This window comes from Motacilla alba, chromosome 13, assembly GCF_015832195.1.
Source record: "Motacilla alba alba isolate MOTALB_02 chromosome 13, Motacilla_alba_V1.0_pri, whole genome shotgun sequence".
Lineage (NCBI taxonomy): Eukaryota > Metazoa > Chordata > Aves > Passeriformes > Motacillidae > Motacilla > Motacilla alba.
In genome coordinates this window covers 15,006,817-15,024,540 of record NC_052028.1, presented here as the reverse complement: position 1 = coordinate 15,024,540, position 17,724 = coordinate 15,006,817, and the positions used below count along the sequence as shown (strand labels likewise).

At 62.5% G+C, this 17,724-nt stretch overlaps 1 protein-coding gene across 15 annotated transcripts; it reads right to left on the bottom strand.

Annotated features, from left to right (window-relative positions):
- Positions 1-738: 738 nt before the first annotated feature.
- Positions 739-17,604, bottom strand: PDLIM7 (PDZ and LIM domain 7). Of its 15 annotated transcripts, XM_038150088.1 has the most exons (18): positions 17,515-17,604; positions 16,161-16,267; positions 12,670-12,821; positions 12,331-12,361; positions 10,716-10,732; positions 9,963-10,117; positions 9,593-9,629; positions 8,967-9,005; positions 8,707-8,861; positions 8,329-8,365; positions 7,635-7,673; positions 7,362-7,516; positions 6,967-7,003; positions 6,474-6,512; positions 6,200-6,345; positions 5,835-5,871; positions 5,029-5,067; positions 3,453-4,906 (listed from the first exon to the last, which is right to left on the bottom strand). In XM_038150088.1, exons 2-18 carry the CDS (start codon positions 16,263-16,265, stop codon positions 4,576-4,578), a joined length of 1,551 nt encoding a protein of 516 aa, XP_038006016.1. In that variant the 5' UTR covers positions 16,266-16,267; positions 17,515-17,604; the 3' UTR covers positions 3,453-4,575. The 15 variants fall into 15 exon arrangements, 14 of the variants coding, with proteins under 14 accessions (XP_038006028.1, XP_038006025.1, XP_038006016.1 ...); XM_038150089.1 differs by lacking the exon at positions 7,635-7,673; XM_038150090.1 differs by lacking the exon at positions 8,329-8,365 and having other exon boundaries at positions 3,453-4,402; positions 4,749-4,906; positions 7,362-7,673.
- Positions 17,605-17,724: the final 120 nt, after the last annotated feature.

The window sequence follows — 17,724 nt, the reverse complement described above, 5'->3', positions numbered from 1 at the left end:
GCTTTTGCACTCCTGGAGCTGGCAGTGAGAAGACGTGGCGCCGCAGCCCAGATCTGGGTGATGCCAGGAGGCATTTGGCTTCCCACAGCCAGCTCCTGCCCCCGGCAGAACCTTCCAGTAGATGAGCAAGACAATTTTCCTTACAATTGCTCATCACGGCAAGAGCGGCAATTATTAATGACCGTTCCAGCTGTCAGAGTGGAGAGGGAGGAGAACACCCACTTCCCCACACCCGCTGCCCTCGAGCCCGTTCCAGCTGGAGGTGCTGGTGTGGCCTCACGCCCGTCCTTCGGGACGGCAGCTGCAGCGCGTGAGCGAACGCTTGGCCGCTCCACACTGGACAACGCCCAGAGCTGGTGCACGTGGCCCATGCGTGCCCCATGACTCCTCACCCCCTCCACAGTACTCAGGCATCAGGACCAGAGGACACTGCCAGGTATACAGGGACCCCCACTAAGGTCTGACCCCTTCCCCATCTCTCCTTGCTGCATTTTGCCCCCCAGATTAATTACTGCCCACACTAGTGGTCCTGCCTGCTACAAGAAGGACGACCCAGTCAACACAAGGGGTCAAGCCTGGGCTGACATGGGCAGAGGAGGAGAATCTGAGGCGAAGAGTTTCCCTGGAAAGCTGGAAGGAGCTGAGTCAGGCCCCAGAGGGAGCGGGATGAGGGCAGAGCATGACCTTCCCAGCCGGCCGCACCTCGCTCGGCAAAACCACTGGCCCTGGAGACAGGCGGCTCTTGCAGAGACGTGTTTATTAAAGGCACTAAAAGCACCGTGGCTACATCTGTGCAGCCCGACCGGAGGGTGTGGTTTGGGGGGAGGCATCGGTGGCCCCAGGATGGCAGTGGCAGAGAGCTCTTTGGTAGGAAGCTGTGCCCAAGCCTCGCAGGAGCAGCCGCCTGGCTGGGCTGGCCATCAGCACACGCTGCCAGCCCCACAGCTGGGCCACGCCGGGCTGGGGGTGATGCCAGCCCCAGGGGAGCAGTGGGGCAGCAGGGTGGGGGGCATGAGGCACGGACACCCCCGGAATGCAACCGGGGGCAGGAAGGCACCGCAGCAGTTTGAGGGGGGCCTGGTGGGTTGTCATGGGCAGGGCCCCAGCGGGGGAGCAGGGCCGGGTCTCCAGCCCCAAGCACACAGCAGGGAAGGCTGGGGAGAGTGAGACGGGAGCTGGTCCTCACCCACTCAGGGAGGGATGCGTAAGGAGTATCCCTGCCCCAGCACGGAGCTGCCAGGCAGCAGGGGAGCAGCCCAGCTGTGGCAGACCCTCTCCAATTCCAGCCTCAGCATGGTTGTGCCCACCATGCTGCGTGGCTCAGGGGCAGGAGATCCATGCAGCATCCCATTCCCAGGGCTCCTAGGGCCAGTTGAGAAGCATATAAGAAGCCACTCAGCTATAAAAGGCTTTGGACCCAGCACTGTATCTGGCTGGAGTTGAGCCAGGAGCTGCCAGGAAAGAGGCAGGAGCAAGGGAAAGGGCCAAGAGCCCAGCCTGGCTCCCTGGGGCCAGCAGGGCAGGGGGAGAGGAGCATGCAGGGCCAGGGGCATGTGTGGGCACAGCTGAATTCCCACCCCTCACACATGGGAGAAAGCGTGGCTCTTGCACAGTGGCTTGTCCTTCTTGGAGTAGAACGTCTTCCCTTCCAGGTTGGTCTGGCAGATCTGGGGAAGAGAGTGCAGGTGGTCAGGCTGGGGGGCTGAGTCAGCCCCTGGATCCCCCATAACCCAGCACTGGTGTCACACAGGGACCTCCACATGGCCCTGGGACACTGCCAGGGACCAGAAAGCTCAGAGCAGAGTCCCAAGCTCCCAGAACGGAAGCAAGTGGGAAAAATCTTGCGGCAGCAGGTCCCCTGTGCTGCTGGTGTACCCCACCCAGAGCAGGACTGTCAGGGAGAGGCACAGGCCCTGCAGCAGTCAGGAGGGAGGCACACTGCTCACCGCACAGACAAAGCAAGTGTCGTGCCAGCTGAACCCCAGCGCCTCCAGGAACCGGTCCCCAGCATCGATCTTGAAGTCACAGCCGCGGCACTTGGTGCCAAACATCTTCTCATAGTCTGTGAGGAAAGGCAGAGGCCAGGTCAGCACTTCCATGCACTACAGCCACTTATCCCAGGGGAGCAGGGCTGCAGCTCAGCCAGGATCCCACAGGCACAGACTGGGGCCAGCTCTGCCAGCCCCCATCCAGCTGAGATAATGCCCCAGACACCTGGGAAAGGTGCAGGGTGGCTCAGCCACCACAGGGCTCCAGGGGGAGGAAGAGAACCTCATCTCCCAGGATGCAGCAGTAGCTTTGATGTACATCCTCCCTCATTGCCATGGCAACATAGGAGCATGGCACTACCCTGCAGCTAGGGAGAACCAGGATGGAGCGCTCAGGGCTGTGGGATTGGGGTCTCTGTGCTCCCCACAGCCCAGGGGGAGCCCTACAGAGCAGGGCAGCTCATGCTCCCAGCCCTGTGTGCAGCTGCTGAGTCCCAGTGGCGCCCTGGGGCCACGTGAGGTGACACATGGGGTCCCTGGGTCCTACCTCTCTCGCAGTAGGGCTGTCCCTCCTCCATGTAGAAGGCTCGGTTGCGGATGGGAGTTTTGCAGGCGTTGCAGGTGAAGCACTGCACATGCCAGGTCATCTTCAGTGCGTGCATCACCTCCTGGAGGGGAGCCACTGTCAGCCAGGGGCAGGACCACCAAGGGCAGGAAGGGACAAGAGATGGGACCAAGGTGGGAAGGGACAGAGCCAGGCACTCACAGCAGAGGACAAGGACAGGAGATGGGGGGCAGGCAGAGGGACACTCACCCCAGTGATCTTCTTCTTGCACTTGGCGCAGCTGGGTGCGTAGCGCGTGTCGTAGCACTTGGGGCAGAAGATGGAGCCTTTCTCCTCAAAGAAGCCGCCCTCATCCAGCACCTTCCTGCACTGGCAGCAGATGAACTCCTCGGGGTGGTAATAATGTCCCAGCGCCACGAGGTACCGTCCCCTGTGGCAGGACAGAGCCACGTCAGCCACGCCGGGGCGCAGGACGCTGGCGTGGCACGCGGCAGTGGTGGCGGCCAGGGCTCACCTGATGACCTTGTTGCACTTGTAGCAGAGGGGGGTGCGGCCGGGCCCCTCGGGGGCTTGCTGGGCTGCCTGCACGATGGAGCTGCGGTTCTGCATGGGGGTGGGCGTGGCCGGCTGGCTGTGCTTGCTCACCACCGTGCTCGTCTTGTCCGGGGCGTAGCGCTCGGCAAACGAGGGGTCCACAGCCCAGGGTGGGCGGCTGGTGGGGCTGGGGGTGGCACTGGGGGTCCTGGGGGCTGCACACGCACACAAGTCTTAAGGAGAGTGCTCCCGATCCCTCGGCAGCCCCTCCCCAAAAAACCCAGAGATGTTTTGCTCACCCAGTCCTGGCTCATTCTTCATCGTTGCTCCTGGGGACGGGTCCGTCACAGAGACCTGGCTACAGAACAAGCAGTCAGTCCAGCCTGCCCTGCTCACCCCCACTGCCCAGGGGGTGCAGGCAGGGCTCCCCACCCCAACACGCAGGAGGGAGCTGGCCAAGCCCCCATGCCCAGCAGTAACTGGTTTAGTGATGAGGTACTGAGCCAAGGGCCTTCAGTCCTGCCAAGACACAGCACGCCCAGGGTCTCTGGTACCCGCTGTGGTGGTCTGGGGAGAGGCAGGAGGGAAGGTTCTGGGCTTCTCCAGACTGAACAAGGACCCCAGGGACCACACAGACTTTGGCTGCCTACTAATATGTGATGATCACCCCAGTCTCATTGGGGTGCAGGGGGACCTGGATGTGGCCTGATGCAGGGAGCCCCAGGGTGCAGCTCAGCAGCCCTGGGAACAGGCAGGGCAAGGCAGGGCTAAAGAGGCACAGCCCAATGAAAGACGGGGGACAGGGAGAGAGGGAGAGCCAGTGGCTCTGTGCTTCTCCAAGACAAATTCAAAAAGGAGATGGCAACAAACCCAACTTTTATTTGTGTCAGAGCAAACTGGGCACAGCTGGTAGCCAAGGGCCATGGCACCAGGGCAGGAGGTGTCACAGAGAGGTAAAGGCAAAAAATGGGGTGCTGTCCACCCCCCTGCCTAGCTGCACAGAACAAGGAACAATCCTGACAAACTGGTGACATCCACAAGCTCGGCTATCCCACAGCCCCACGCCAGGCTTGCAGGACACTGCACCACGGTCCAGATGCTGCCCAAACATCACAACAACCCAGTGAGATTTGGCCAGTGCCATCAGCCACTCCCAACCCACTGTTTCTGGGGCACCACGACGCAGCTCAGCGTTCCCAGCTGAGGGGCAACAATGCCCAAGGGGCTCTGCCCAGGACGTGCAGCCCCCCAGCTCCTGCTGCCACACACTCCCCTTACCTGGGCTTCCTAACAAACACATCATCATGATCCTCCACTGAGCGCAGCAGGAGAGAAAGGAGGAAACAGTCAGTCCTCGCAGACAGAGGCCCCGGCACAACAAGAGGGCAAAGGGGGGAAAAGAGGAAAACCAACCTCTCCTCCCACCAACCCCTGCCCCAAAACAAAGCCCTGCCCGGCCACAGGGCAGATCCAGACCCCAGACCGGTGTCACCACCACGAGACCACGCACAGCCCCACCAGCTCCCACTGACTCAGCCACCCCACAGGGATCACACGGGGCCAAAACCAACACTCCAGTGCCACTCCAGACTCTGCCAGACCCTGGCAGCCCAGGGAGAGCCCAGCACCCCCGGGCAGTGCCAGGCCCTGTGGGAACTCACTGCTGCTGTCTGTGCCCGTCAGCTGGGCCAGCTTGCGGAAGGTGCGGGACTGCGAGGTCCCGGTGCGGGGCTGCCAGTCCTCAGCGTCCTCCATCAGTCGCAGCTTCCCGGGGCTGCACCCGGGGGTGCTGGGGGGCTCCAGAGGCTGTGGGGGCTGTCTGTGAGTGACAGAGGGCAGGAGCTCAGGCAGCACAAAGCACAGACCCTGCTCTGGAACAGGGAAGCACTCCAAAAGGTGCTCTGGCACATGGCAACATCTCTGCCAGACCCTGGCACTCACCGGTGCTCCACCGTGCCCCAGCTGGAGCCATGGGCATCCCTGTGGCATCAGAAAAAATGGTGGCACAGCAGTCAGTGGCTGATCCATGGCTCAGCCCATGCTTTCCATATGCACCCACAATCTCAGAGATACAAGAACCTCATGGAAATGCCGACAGCATTCACTCCTGACCAGCCTTGCAGCCATTCCATGACCCCACATGATATCGTGCCCTAGGTACAGTGCCTGCCCTGTGACTCCAAAAATGCCCAGCGAAGTGTTGTGTCACCAGCCACCCCTACACATCGTGCTGCATATTAACCTCCCCAGCTTGGTGCCAGCAGTGCCCAGCGGGTCTCGCCTGCACACCCATTTGGGGACAAGCTGTCTGGCCAGTGGGTGTCCAGGCAGGAACCGCCCAAGGTGAAGGTCAAAGCAGTGGCTGAGCACTGGCAGTGCCTGTTGTGGGATGAGCACAGGGTGGGCTCTGCAGCTCCACCACCACCTCAGCTTGCGAAGAGGACAAAGAGGGAGAGAATAATCCACAACAGGGCAAAGAGTTTGCCCAGAGTCATGAGAAGTAGTGATGCTGAGGGGAAATGAGCCAGCAGCACTCACCCAGCTCTGCCACACCAGGCTTACAGGACAATGTGCCCCAGGCACTACTCAGGACCTCCCAACATCCCATAGCCAGGTTTTCCCAGTGCCATCAGCCTCCTCCACTCCTTGTATGCCCAAGAGGCTAAGGTGCAGCTCAGCATCCCCAGCTCAGAGCCAGCAGTGCCCAGACACCTGGGACATGCAGCCTCAGCACATGCTCCCCTTACCTGGGCTTTTTAACAATCTCATCCTCACCATCCTCCACTGAGTGCAGCAGGAGAGAAAGGGGGAGAGGGAGTCAGTCTGCAGTGACTGATGCCCAGGAAAAGCAGGAAAGGAAAGGAGAAAAACCAACCTCCCCATCCACCATCCCCTCACCCCATCCATGGGGCAGAGCACGGCCCCAGACCAGCACCACCACGAGCCCACACACAGCCCCAGGCAGATCTCACTGGCTCAGCCGCCCTCAAGGGGTGACTTAGGGTCAAAATCAAACTCCTGATGCCACACCACCCTACTGCCTCTCCCAACTTCTGGCTATGCCAAAACAGTCCCACATCCCCAGGCAGTGCCAGGCCCTGCGGGAACTCACTGCCATCTGTGCCTGTCAGCTGGGCCAGCTTGCGGAAGGTGCGGGACTGCGAGGTCCCGGTGCGGGGCTGCCAGCCCTCAGCGTCCTCCATCAGTCGCAGCTTCCCAGGATCACACCCGGGGGTGCTGGGGGGCTCCAGAGGCTCCCTGTGAGTGACAGAGGGCAGGAGCTCAGGCAGCACAAAGCACTGACCCTGCCCAACACTGCAGCACAGGGCAGTGCTGCCAAAGGTGACCTGGCACATGGCAACACCCTGCCAAACCATGGCACTCACCGCTGCTCCACTATGCCCCAGGTGGACCCATGGGAATCCCTTGGAAAAAACAGCAGCACAACAGTCACTGTTTGACCATGCCTGCCATATGCACCCAAAGCCCCACGGAGGCACGAGCCACATGGAAATACTGGCCATCAGCCTTGCAGCTGCTCCGCAGCTGCACGGGATGCAAAGCACCAAGACCAGTCGCTGCCCAGCACCTCCCAACATCTCCAGCAAGGTGTTGTGATTGTCACCAGCCACCCCTACCCAGGTGGGTGCTTGGGGCAGGACTCTCCTGAGGTGACGGTCAGAGCAGTGGCTGAGTGCTGGCAGTGCCCATTGTGCAGCTCTGAAAACACCTCAAGTCTGGGAGAGGGGACAGAGAGGGAGGGGAGAACCCCCAGCAGTGCAAAGAGCACCCCCAGAGTGACTGCAAGCTGCAAGGGTGAAGTGGCTGTGGGGCTGAGCCTGGCATGGGCACCTTGTGGCTCTTGCTGCTGCCCCTTACCTGGGCTTTTTAACGGGCTCATCCTCACCATCATCCACTGAGGACACCGGGACAGAAAGGAGGAGACGGAGTCAGTCTGTGACAACTGAGGCTCAGGCACAGCAGGAAGGAAAGGGAAGGGAAAGGAAGGAAAAATGCCCTTTCCTCCCACAGCCCCCCTGCTCCAACACACAGCCCTGCCTGGCCACAGGGCAGAGCACAGCTCCAGCCCAGCCACACCACCACGTGCCCACGCAGCTCTGGGCAGCTCCTGCTGGTTCAGCTGCCACAGAGGGCCCAAATGGGGCCAAAACCAATGCCCTGCTGTAACAACACACCACAGCCTTTACCAGCTGCCCCAGCAAAGCTGGGCACACCTGGGCAGGCAGCCAGTGCCAGGCCCTGCAGGAACTCACTGCTGTTTGCTCCCACCAGCCGGGCCAGTTTGCGGAAGGAACGGGACTGGGAGGTCCAAGTGTGGGGCTTTGAGTCGACAATGTCCTCTAACATCCGCAGCTTCACGGGGTCACACACAGTGTCACTGGGGGGCTCCAGAGGCTGTGGGGGCTGTCTGCGAGTGACAGAGGGCAGGAGCTCAGCACCAGGACTGGACCCTGCTCTGGAACAGGGAAGCACCCCCAAAGATGCCCTGGCACATGGCAACACCTCTGCCAGAACCTGGCACTCACCGAGGTTGCCCCGTGCCCCAGCTGGACCCGTGGGCATCCCTGTGGTATCAGAAAGAATGGTGGCACAGCAGTCAGTGTTTGACCAGCTCATCCCTCCCCATCCACATTCACAGCCCCAGAGACGCACGAGCCTTGTGGAAAAGCTGACAGCATTCACTCCTGATCAGCCTTGCAGCCATTCCCTGGCCCCACACGACATTGTGCCCCAGGTCTGGTCTAGTTCCCTACCCTGCAACGCCCAACACCCCCAGCAAGGTGCTGTCAGTGCCACCAGCCACCCCTGCCCACTGTGTCCAGCACACTGTGCTGCATCTTGGCCTCCCCAGCTTGGTGCCAGCAGTGCCAAGCAGGTCCTGCCTGCACACCCAGCATGAGGACACCTCATCTGGGGACAGCCTGCCTGGCTGGTGGGTGGCTGGGCAGGACCCTCCTGAGGTGACAGTCAGAGCAGTGGATGAGCACTGGCAGTGCCTGTTGTGGGGTGAGCCTGTGGCTCTGCCAACAGCTCGGCTCTAGGAAAAAGGAAAGGACAGGATAGAAGGTGGAGGATAAGGAGAGGAAAGAAGAAACAGCAAGAGGGCAAAGAGCTTCCCCTGAGTGACTGCAAGCAGTGAGAGAGAACAAGCCTTGTGGGCTGAGCCCAGGGTGGGCACCCTGTGGCTCCTGCTGTTGCCCTGGCACACGATCCCCTTACCTGGGCTTTTTAATAAACTCATCCTCACCATCCTCCACTGAGTGCAGCAGGAGAGAAAGGGGGAGATGGAGTCAGTCTGCAGCAACTAAGGTCCAGGAAAAGCAGGAAGGGAAAGGAGGAAAACCAACCTCTCCACTCGCCTGGCCCCACTGCACAGCCCTGTCTGGCCACAGGGCAGAACACAACCCCAGACCAGCACCACCATGAGCCCACACACAGCCCCAGGCAGATCTCGCTGGCTCAGCTGCCCTCAGGGAGTTAACTGTGGCCAAAACCAACACTCCCGGGTGCCACATCACCCTACTGCCTCTCCCAACGTCTGGTTACCCCAAAACAGTCCCACATCCCCAGGCAGTGCCAGGCCCTGCGGGAACTCACTGCCATCTGTGCCCGTCAGCTGGGCCAGCTTGCGGAAGGAGCGGGACTGCGAGGTCCCGGTGCGGGGCTGCCAGTCCTCAGCGTCCTCTAACATCCTCAACTTCCCAGGATCACACCCAGGGGTGCTGGGGGGCTCCAGAGGCTGTGGAGGCTGCCTGTGAGTGACAGAGGGCAGGAACTTCAGCCAGCACCAAGCACAGACCCTGCTTCAGCACAGGGCAGTGCTGCCAAAGGTGCCCTCACCAGACCCTGGCACTCACCACTGCTCCACTGTGCCCCAGCTGGACCCATGGGCATCCCTGTGATGTTGAAAAGAACGGTAGCACAACACTCAGTATTTGACCACAGCACAGCCCATCCCTCACAAATGCACTCCAGAACCAGGAGAAGTCAGAGACACTCACCCAGCTGTGCCCTGCCATCCTGCAGCCCCACGCCAGGCTCACAGCACACTGTCCAGCTGCTGCCTAGCACCTCCCAATAGCCCCAGCAAGGTGTTCTCAGTGCACCAGCCTTCTCCAGATCCCTCTTCCTCAAGAAGCAATGGCAGAGCTTGGCCTCCCCAGCTTGGTGCCAGCAGTGCCCAGCAGGTCCTACCCAGCACAGGACATCTTGTCTGGCTGGTGGGTGTCCCGGCAGGACCCTCCCAAGGTGATGGCCAGAGCAGTGGCTGAGCTCTGGCAGTGCCCACTGTGGGGTGAGCGCAGGGTGAGCTCTGAAGCTCCACCAACAGCTCGACTCTTGGAGAGGGAGAGAAAAAACAGCAACAGAGCAAAGAGCTTCCCCTGAGTGACTGCAAGCAGCAAGAGAGAACCAGGTGTGTGGGCTGAGCCTGGGGTGGGCACCTTGTGGCTCCTGCTGCTGCTCCAGCACACGCTCCCCTTACCTGGGCTTTTTAACAAGCTCGTCCTCACCATCCTCCACTGAGCACAGCAGGAGAGAAAGGGGGAGATGGAGTCAGTCTGTGGCAACTGAGGCCCAGAGACAGCAGGAAGGGAAAAGGAACAGGAAAGGGAAAAGGCCCTCTCCTCCCACTGCCCACCTGTCCCACCTGGCCCTGCCTGGCCACGGGGCAGAGCACGGCCCCAGACCAGCAGCAGCACCACGAGCCCACACAGCCCCAGGCAGCTCTGCCTGGCTTAACTGCCTCACAGGGCCAAAACCAACACTCCACGAGGCACCAAAGCCTTTATCCAGCTCCAGTCTCCCCAGCAAAGCTGGGCAGGCAGCCAGTGCCAGGCCCCCTGGGAACTCACTGGCGTCTGCGCCCACCAGGCGGGACAGTTTGCGGAAGGAACGGGACTGGGAGGTCCAACTGTGGGGCTTTGAGTCGTCAATGTCCTCTAACATCCGCAGCTTCACAGGGTCACACACAGGGGTGCTGGGGGACTCCAGCAGCTGTGGGGGCTGCCTGTGAGTGACAGAGTCACCTGTCAAATCTGACAGATCTCCTGGGGCTGTCCCCCACCTTCCCCAGCACAGAATCACAGCACACCAGTACCAGAGATGTCACACCTTGTCTTACTCCCCACCCCCCAACTCCTCCCTCACAAAGGCTGGGCCTGTGAAGGACTGACTCTGGAATGACCACCACCATTCCTGGCAATTTGAAACTGGCCCCAAGGGCCAGAAAGAGAAAGGACAGAGCAAGAATAAGCCAAGGTCAAAAAACACCATCAGGGAAGCTGCACCACAGCCGTCTATGGCGGTGCCACCTGGCCGTGGGCACGGTGCCCAGCACAGCCCATCAGCCCTTGCCCAGCACAGCCACATCGTGGGGAACAGGGAATGGATCACACACAAGGACACTCCAGGGCTCCAACAGCTGGCAGAGACAGGCAGCTGTCCCCTCTACACTGGGGACAGCTTGGTGCCAGCAGTGACCCACCCACATGGGCAGAGCAGCGCCTGCTGCCCATCCCCAGGCTGGCCCTGCCCTGAAGGACAGGGCACTGGCAGGGAAGAGGCATGCAGGGAGGATAGAGAGAGCAGGTAAAAGGCTTACTGACTTGTCAAGGCTCAGCACCTGTAGGGAGAGGGAAAGAGAAAGGGAGGAGAGAAAGAAAGAAAAAGGAAGGTGAAATTAGACCTACAGCACCCAAGAAGTTTCCAGAGCTCACCTATGGCCTGCATTAACCCCCTATCCCTGAGTCTCACACCCAGCTCACCCAGGGCTGAGAGCCACTGGGGCACAGGGGCAGATGCCAGCGGACCAGACTGTGCCCCCTCAGCCCCCAGAACGGGCCTGGATGCCCAGGGCAGTCAATGCCACATCCTGCCCCGTTGCCCAGCTCCTGGGCACTACGGCAGCTCTGGCAGGAGGAGCAGGGACCAGCACTGCTGCACACATGCAGCAGAGCCGGGGAACAGAGTGGCAGGGCTGGAGGCCATCACTCTGCCCAGCCCCTTCCTGCAGCCAGGGGAACGGCAGGACTCCCCCAGGCAGGCACCGGCCGGTGGTCACAGCCAGCCACCGTTTCCCTGCCACTGCAGATGCCAGCCAGTGTCCCGCTACAGCCACCGTGTCAAGCCCGGCAGGAGTCCCCACAGGCTGACACGTCCCTGAGCAAGGGCCCGGCACGAGCGTGGCCGTGCGTCCCTGCGTGAGACAGTTCTGTTGTGCCACCTCAGCACCGCTTGCTCTGGCACGGGCGCTGTCACCCGCTCCCACCCAGGGTGCCTGGCATGCAAGGCGCAGCAGGGCGGGGCAGCAGGCTCCCCCCGATCCTCGGGGAGCAGGATGGACAGCAACATACCCGTTGTGCTGGGGGGTGCAGGCGGGCGCCAGGGGCGCGTACGTCACGGGTTTCGTCACCAGCCCGGGCCGTGGGTTCGGAGGTGAGCCGGCCCCGAAGGGCCGGGCTGTTTTGTTGAGGGCGGTGCTGGGAGCGAAGTTATATTTCAGGGGTTCAGAGCAGGGGAGTGAGTCCTGAGCGAGACAAAACACACAGACACAGGCTCACACGTCAAGCAGCATGCAAGGGACAGCCCTGGGCCAGGCAGCGCAGCAGGCAGCCAGGGAGGAAAGCCGGACAGCACGTGCACCTCGGAGACCAGGCTCTGCCAGGCTGGCGCTCACTCCACCGGGCACCTGGCCCAGCGACAGCAGGTCACAAACCCAGCCTCGGGATCATTTGAAGATTAGTAGGTGCCCCGGACACTCGCTGCTGCCCGTGGCAGGGCGGTGCATGCACACGCGCCGACTGCAACCGCCCCACGGCACAAAGCTGAACACATGCAGGTGGCTTCTGCCCAGGAGCCACCAGTCACCAGCCCCAGCCCTGCCTCCCTGTGCCAGGGCACTCCCCAGCACTAGCAAACATGGTGCTGCACCTGCCCAGCCTCCTCCCCTGCGCTGGCCCCTCTGCATCCCTGCCCACACCCAGCACCAGCAGGGGCACAGACAATCTGAGCCCAGGCACCTACGGCATGGATCTCGCTCCCTCTGATCCTCCACGGTGCCAGAGGTCAGAGCTGCTCCTCCAGCTGGGCTTTCTAGACCTTCAAACACACCCCAGCCCCCTAAAAGCCCCAAGAGCAAAGTCCATTTGTTTCACTACGCTGAGATTCCCTTCCCCTGAGATGAGGCTGAGCTGCCACCGTGGCACCAGGAGCAACACGTACCTTCTGCGGCTTCCCCAGCTGGTTCTGGGCTCTGCAAGAGAGGAGACAGATGGGCAGGTATTGGAGTTGGTCCAGACACCACCAGCATGCTGGTACCCCAGGGATGCAGCACCCAGCCGAGGGGAAACATGGCCAGCTGGCACTGCCCTGTGGCTTGCCGTCAGGTTAAGCCTTACCCAGGCAAGCAGAGCCCTTGGACACAGCCAGGGACTTCCAGGCTCTAGGTAAGGAGCAGTGATGCTGGGAGATGGTGATACCAGGAGGCAGCACTGGGCAGAGGGCCCTGATTACACAGCAGGCACACCAGAACCCCATGTTTGAGGGACCCACAATTCTTACCTGCTCAAGGTGAGGCAGAGCCTGTCCCCACAGGCACGGATCCTGTTCTGGGCCTCGATGTGTGTCATGGCACTGGTGCTCTCCCCGTCGATGTACAGCACCCAGTCGCCCACTCCAACACCGGCCTGGGCTGCCTTCCCACCCAGAGTCAGCTGCAGGACAGACAGAGTTAGGGAGAGCTGAACAGCCAAGCAGTAATGTGGGAGCAGAGGGGCATCCTCATGAGGGCAGGGGACTTCCAAGGCCCAGGATCCCCAGCTCAGCACAGGACACCACACAGAGCAGACCCAGGGGAAAGTGGGGACCCCCAGATTACTCCCCATTTCCCAGTGCATGAGCCCAGAGCAGCTTCTTCCCCTTGGCAGCAGCAGAAGGCAAAGCTCTTCTCCAGGGCACTGCCCAGCCCTTGCCCTCTGGCATGCCTGGGGACCCTGCCAGCACCCCAGGGCCTCACTGCCGTGACGCCAAACACAGAGGCAGTGCTGCCTCATCCTCGAAGCCCAGCCACCCCCTGCAGTCATCCCTGTGGTCCCAGGGCAGGAAGAGAGCACAGTGAGTCAGGGGGGCAGCCCACATCTCACAGCAAACCACAGGCATGTCCAGCCCTTCGCCTGGGGCAGGGAAGGACAGGGGAGGCACCCTTTGGGCACTCCCCCAGCCGCCCGCGCTCCCGGCCCGTTCCCACCAGGCACAGACATTACCTCATTCCCACAGAGGCTGCCGGGGCAGGGAGACACCCGCCCCCCCCCCCATGTCCTCCTGCTGGGACAGCCGGGAGCACAGCCACAAGTCTCCCTTCCTGGCCACGGTGCCAGGGATGCGCCTTGGCCCTGCTGTGGCTCCACGGCACGGCCCAACGTCAACCCCACGCTGGGAAGGGGAGGCTGCCCTCCCCTCCCACCAGGGATGCACAGCCAGAGGCAAGCAGGGCCCGGAGCAATGCACACAGCTCCCAGGCACTGACAGACAGACAGACAGACAGATGTGGGCAGGCTGCAGCCATTCCTGCTCCTCCAGCATGGAAGAACTCGAGGCGCTTGGACCTGGACCAAGTATTTCCTCAAGTCCTGTTCGACATGAACATAAAAGGAGCGAGCCAGATTCCCAGCACTGTCAGAGGGCTGAAAAATCCTTGCCACAGAGTCCTGGCCCCTCCTTGCAGAACCCAGCTCACCCTGGAGCCACACATCCCTTCTCTAGGCCAACACCAGCCCTCCATGCAAGGCCAAACACCACATATGGACTGGATGTGGCCCAGTTCCACCTGCATCCCACTGCTAGTGCCAGCAGGACATGGGTACTCCCACCCTGTATCCCCACACCGCCCTCCCATGCCTCCAGCCTGGCACAGGAGGGTGCCCCCAGCAGCAGAGATGCCCCCAGCTCCTGGCCATGCTGCTGCAAGCCCCAGCTTGCTGCCCTGGAGGGCTGGGGAAGGCACGGGGCAGCTGCGTGGGTTTGGAGGCAGGAGCAGGAGCTGGGAGAGGTTTTCACACGACTGCCCAGGAAGGGGAGAGCACGTCAGGCTGCGTCATGAAGCCTCACCCAGCCTGGTCAGCACTTCCCGTCCCCCTCCATGCCAACGTGCAGGAAACCCCTTTGACAGGTGCCAGCACAGCCAGGAGCCATGGCAGTGCCAGCCCTCCTACTTCCCACCCAGACCCGCTAACCAGGGCTTCCTTCCTCCCCTCTCCACCCAGTCTTTTGTTCCCTGCACCTCCATCACCACATCCAGAGAGGTGCTCACCTCCTGCCCTGTCCAGAGGCCTGCAGGACAGAGCTTCCTCAGTGCTTTCCCACCAGGAGCACCCAAGTGTCTCTCCCCTTTCCCAGCTGGCAGATGCCAGGATGTGCCACGCAGCATCCAGCTATCCAGACTGCAGTCCTTATCCCAGCTCCAGCACAGGGACCATGGTTTACAGCCTGCCTAGCCGGGGTGTCAGCACCCCAGCAGAGCCTCGTGCCACAGGAGGTACCATGTCAGAGGGCCATGGTGGCACTTATTTTGTGTGACCAGTGAGCTGAAGCAGCCTCAGTGGTCACCCAGGAGTGCCACAGAGATGGACACAGCTGAAAGTCAAGCTCATGGACACACCAGCACAGTTGTCCTGTGCTGCCCACCCCTGCAGACCTGCAGAGCAGAGCCCCACTGCAGCCCACAAAGCTGGGGCAGGATGCTTCCTTCCAGCCTGCTGTGGCAGGACCAGCTCACGGGAAGCAGTGGCCAAGGACAGCAGCATGCTCTGGGCAGGAGCTCTGGGTCTGGGGATGCCTCTGGAGTGCAGAGCAGCACAGGCTCACACTTTCCCACCAGAGCACACCGCCCTGCCACGCAGCCCAGCCTCACCAGAGAGCCCCCAAAGCCGGCTGCATCCCCTGGGAATGTCCCTGCAGCTCCTGCCCTGCCCAGGACGGCAGCACTGCCCAAGCCTCACCAAGCACTGCTTCACGAGGCCCCTGCCCCAGGCTCTGGGAGGCTCCTCCATCCAACCAGACCCTTTGTTAAGAACTGGCTCGCAGCCAAGAGAAACATTTTTTAGAGAATAAACTCGCTGAATCTGTCTCTGCGTGCTCAGCAGAGATCAGCAGGCCCCGGGGCAGCAGCACAGGCGACTCCAGCCTCTCTCAGTGCCCTCAGGGCCCGTGCTCCACGCTGGGATGCTGTGGAGATCTGTGCCCTCTGGGGCAGGTGCGGGGTGCCCGGCTCGTGCCAGGGGCAGGTCCCCACGCAGCGCTCAGTGCCACAAGCAAAGCTGTCCTTTGAGAAGCAGCGGCCGTGCCAGCTGCCCCAGCGCCAGCGGCGCAGGCGATGCAGTCACATTCCAAGGCTTATAAGGCAATTGCGTGGCCAAAGCTGTGGCCAGCACCCGCCCAGGGACGGGGACCTGCACACAGCCAGGGTCAAACCCGGGAACATCGCAACAGGAGAGGCTCAAACCAGCGGCCACAGGCACAACCAGCCGTGGCACAACGGCTCTCACTGGAGAAATGGGAGTGTTTAGTGGAGGGAGTCACATCCCTGAGCAGGCAGCAGTGCAGCTTCCTCCCCTCCATGCCCATTTCAGGAGTGACCTCAGGCACAGAGCTGGGAGCTGTGCTGTGGAAAGGGGGGCAGAAGGGCACTGGCTCGGTCCTGGGATGCCAAGCCCAGTGCTGGGGTGCAGACCAGGAAGCCAGTCCCACATCTCAGAGAGCAGATCCCCTCCCGCCGCGGTGGGAACACTCCGGAAGGGGCCTCCCCTGCCCCCCTCTGCAGAGGCTGTGCAGAATTTCACATTTCTGCCTGCAGCTCTCTGCCCGGAACACCCCCGTGCTGGGCTGCAGCTGATAAGGGACCAAGGAGGCTCCGTGGAGCCAGGCAGGGCAGGATGCAGCATTCCCGGGGCCCCAGCTCATCTACATCCCCCGTATGGCTCTGCCTCAGCCACTGTGGCCTCCCCCCCACAGAGGCAGGAGGAAGGATGGGTGTCACCAGCCTTGGTTTCTCTTACCCTGGAGATGGAGAGTGGCATGCTGAAATCCTTCCCTCCCTGCAGCCTGAAGCCCCAGGGTGCCGGCCCATTCAGCATCACCTTGTAGGACTCCATGTCGCCCATCTCTGCAAGGGAAGAGGGTGTGATCCCAGTGTTAGGGTATGTGGAAACAATGCAGGGAGAGCAGGCGAGGAGAGGGCTCGGTGCCTGGCTGGGTAAGACAGGAGGCAGGTCACGTTTCCAGCTGTAACTCCACCCTGACCATCCTACACTGTGGTTAGAGACGCACCCCAAATCCATCAGCATCTCCTCCAGCAACGTCAGAGCTGAGGGGCCCAGGCTAACACTGACTAGCGCCAGGGAGCCAGGCACAGCCCTGCTGCCACCCACAGCGGAGTATCTGTGGGCTCTGCTCTCTTCCCAAACATGGGATGGGCTCTCCTTTGCAGCACCCCAGGAACTTCTGCTGCTGAGAGCCAAGGCTGTTCAGACCACAGCGAAGCAACGGCAGGTACAGAAGGACAGGAACCAGAAGCATTTCTGCCGGATGAATTAGCAGCAGCAGCAGCACAGGAGCTGTGTGATGCCACCCGAGGCGCCTGGCACAGCAGCCTGGCTGGCGCTCCGGCAGCCGGCCGAGCAGATGCTCTCTGGGAGCGAGCCCATCTCCGGGGCTTCGGCAGGAGGGAATCCCGGCGCTCCCCTGCCTGACAGCTGTCAGCCGGCCAAGGCTCCGGGCAGACGGGCCAGCACCAGCCTCTTGTCACCTTTTACCTGGAAGAAGCCGCCAGACCCCTACGAACGGCCCCAGGAGCTTCCTCCCAAGGGCGGGCAGGGCCGGCCGTGGGGCTCCCCGCGCCTCGCACGGGCCGGCCGCAGGGCCGGGGGCCAGCGTGCCCCCGCTCTCCCGGGCCGGTGCGGTCTATATAAGGCGTGTAAGACGACACCAGCCCCGCTCCCCGCTCGGGAGGGCCGGGGGAAGAGCTGCGTGTCAGGCATTCCCGGCGCCCGGGAGCCGCGCAAGCCCCAGCGAGGCGCCGGGACGGGGCGGCCCGGAGCGGGCGGACACCCCCCACCCCTCCCCGGCGGGACGGGGCCCGACTGCACAGGGGGTCCCCAGCGTGCACAGGCTGGGCAGCTCCGCTTAGTGCTGGGAAGCCCCACCCTGACCCTCGGGGGGCCTCGGGACCCCTCCCCATCCCACACCGCCGCCCCCCTCTACGGGTCGGGGACGCCGGCTCTGCCCCACACGGGCCCGACCCTGACCACCCACCTTCCCCTTAAGCCAGGCCTCGGCCCTCCACCCCTCACGCCCCCATGCCCCCCGGCAGAGGACGGAGCCCCCCGACACGGCCCGGCTCCCCGGACTCACCCGCGGCCAGCGGGGCCCGGCGAGGCGGGCGGGAGCGGAGCGGTGCGGGCCGACGCGGGACTCGAACCCGGGCACCGCCCCCGCCCGGCCCGGCCCCACCGTATATAGGATCGGGAGGGGGCGGAGCCAGCGGGCGTTTCGGCCAATCACCGTGCGCGCCTCTGCCTGCCGGGGCGGGCACGGCGGCGCCCTCTAGCGGGGAGGCTCCAG

Excerpts from the sequence above, each read along its gene's own strand:
- PDLIM7 (XM_038150086.1), bottom strand. The coding sequence starts at position 16,265 with ATGGGCGACATGGAGTCCTACAAGGTGATGCTGAATGGGCCGGCACCC. Across the intron at positions 12,822-16,160 it reads TGCCACTCTCCATCTCCAGG|CTGACTCTGGGTGGGAAGGC; the intron begins GTAAGAGAAACC and ends TCTGTCCTGCAG. Across the intron at positions 7,674-8,706 it reads GCTGACGGGCACAGATGGCA|GGATGCCCACGGGTCCAGCT; the intron begins GTGAGTTCCCGC and ends CTGATACCACAG.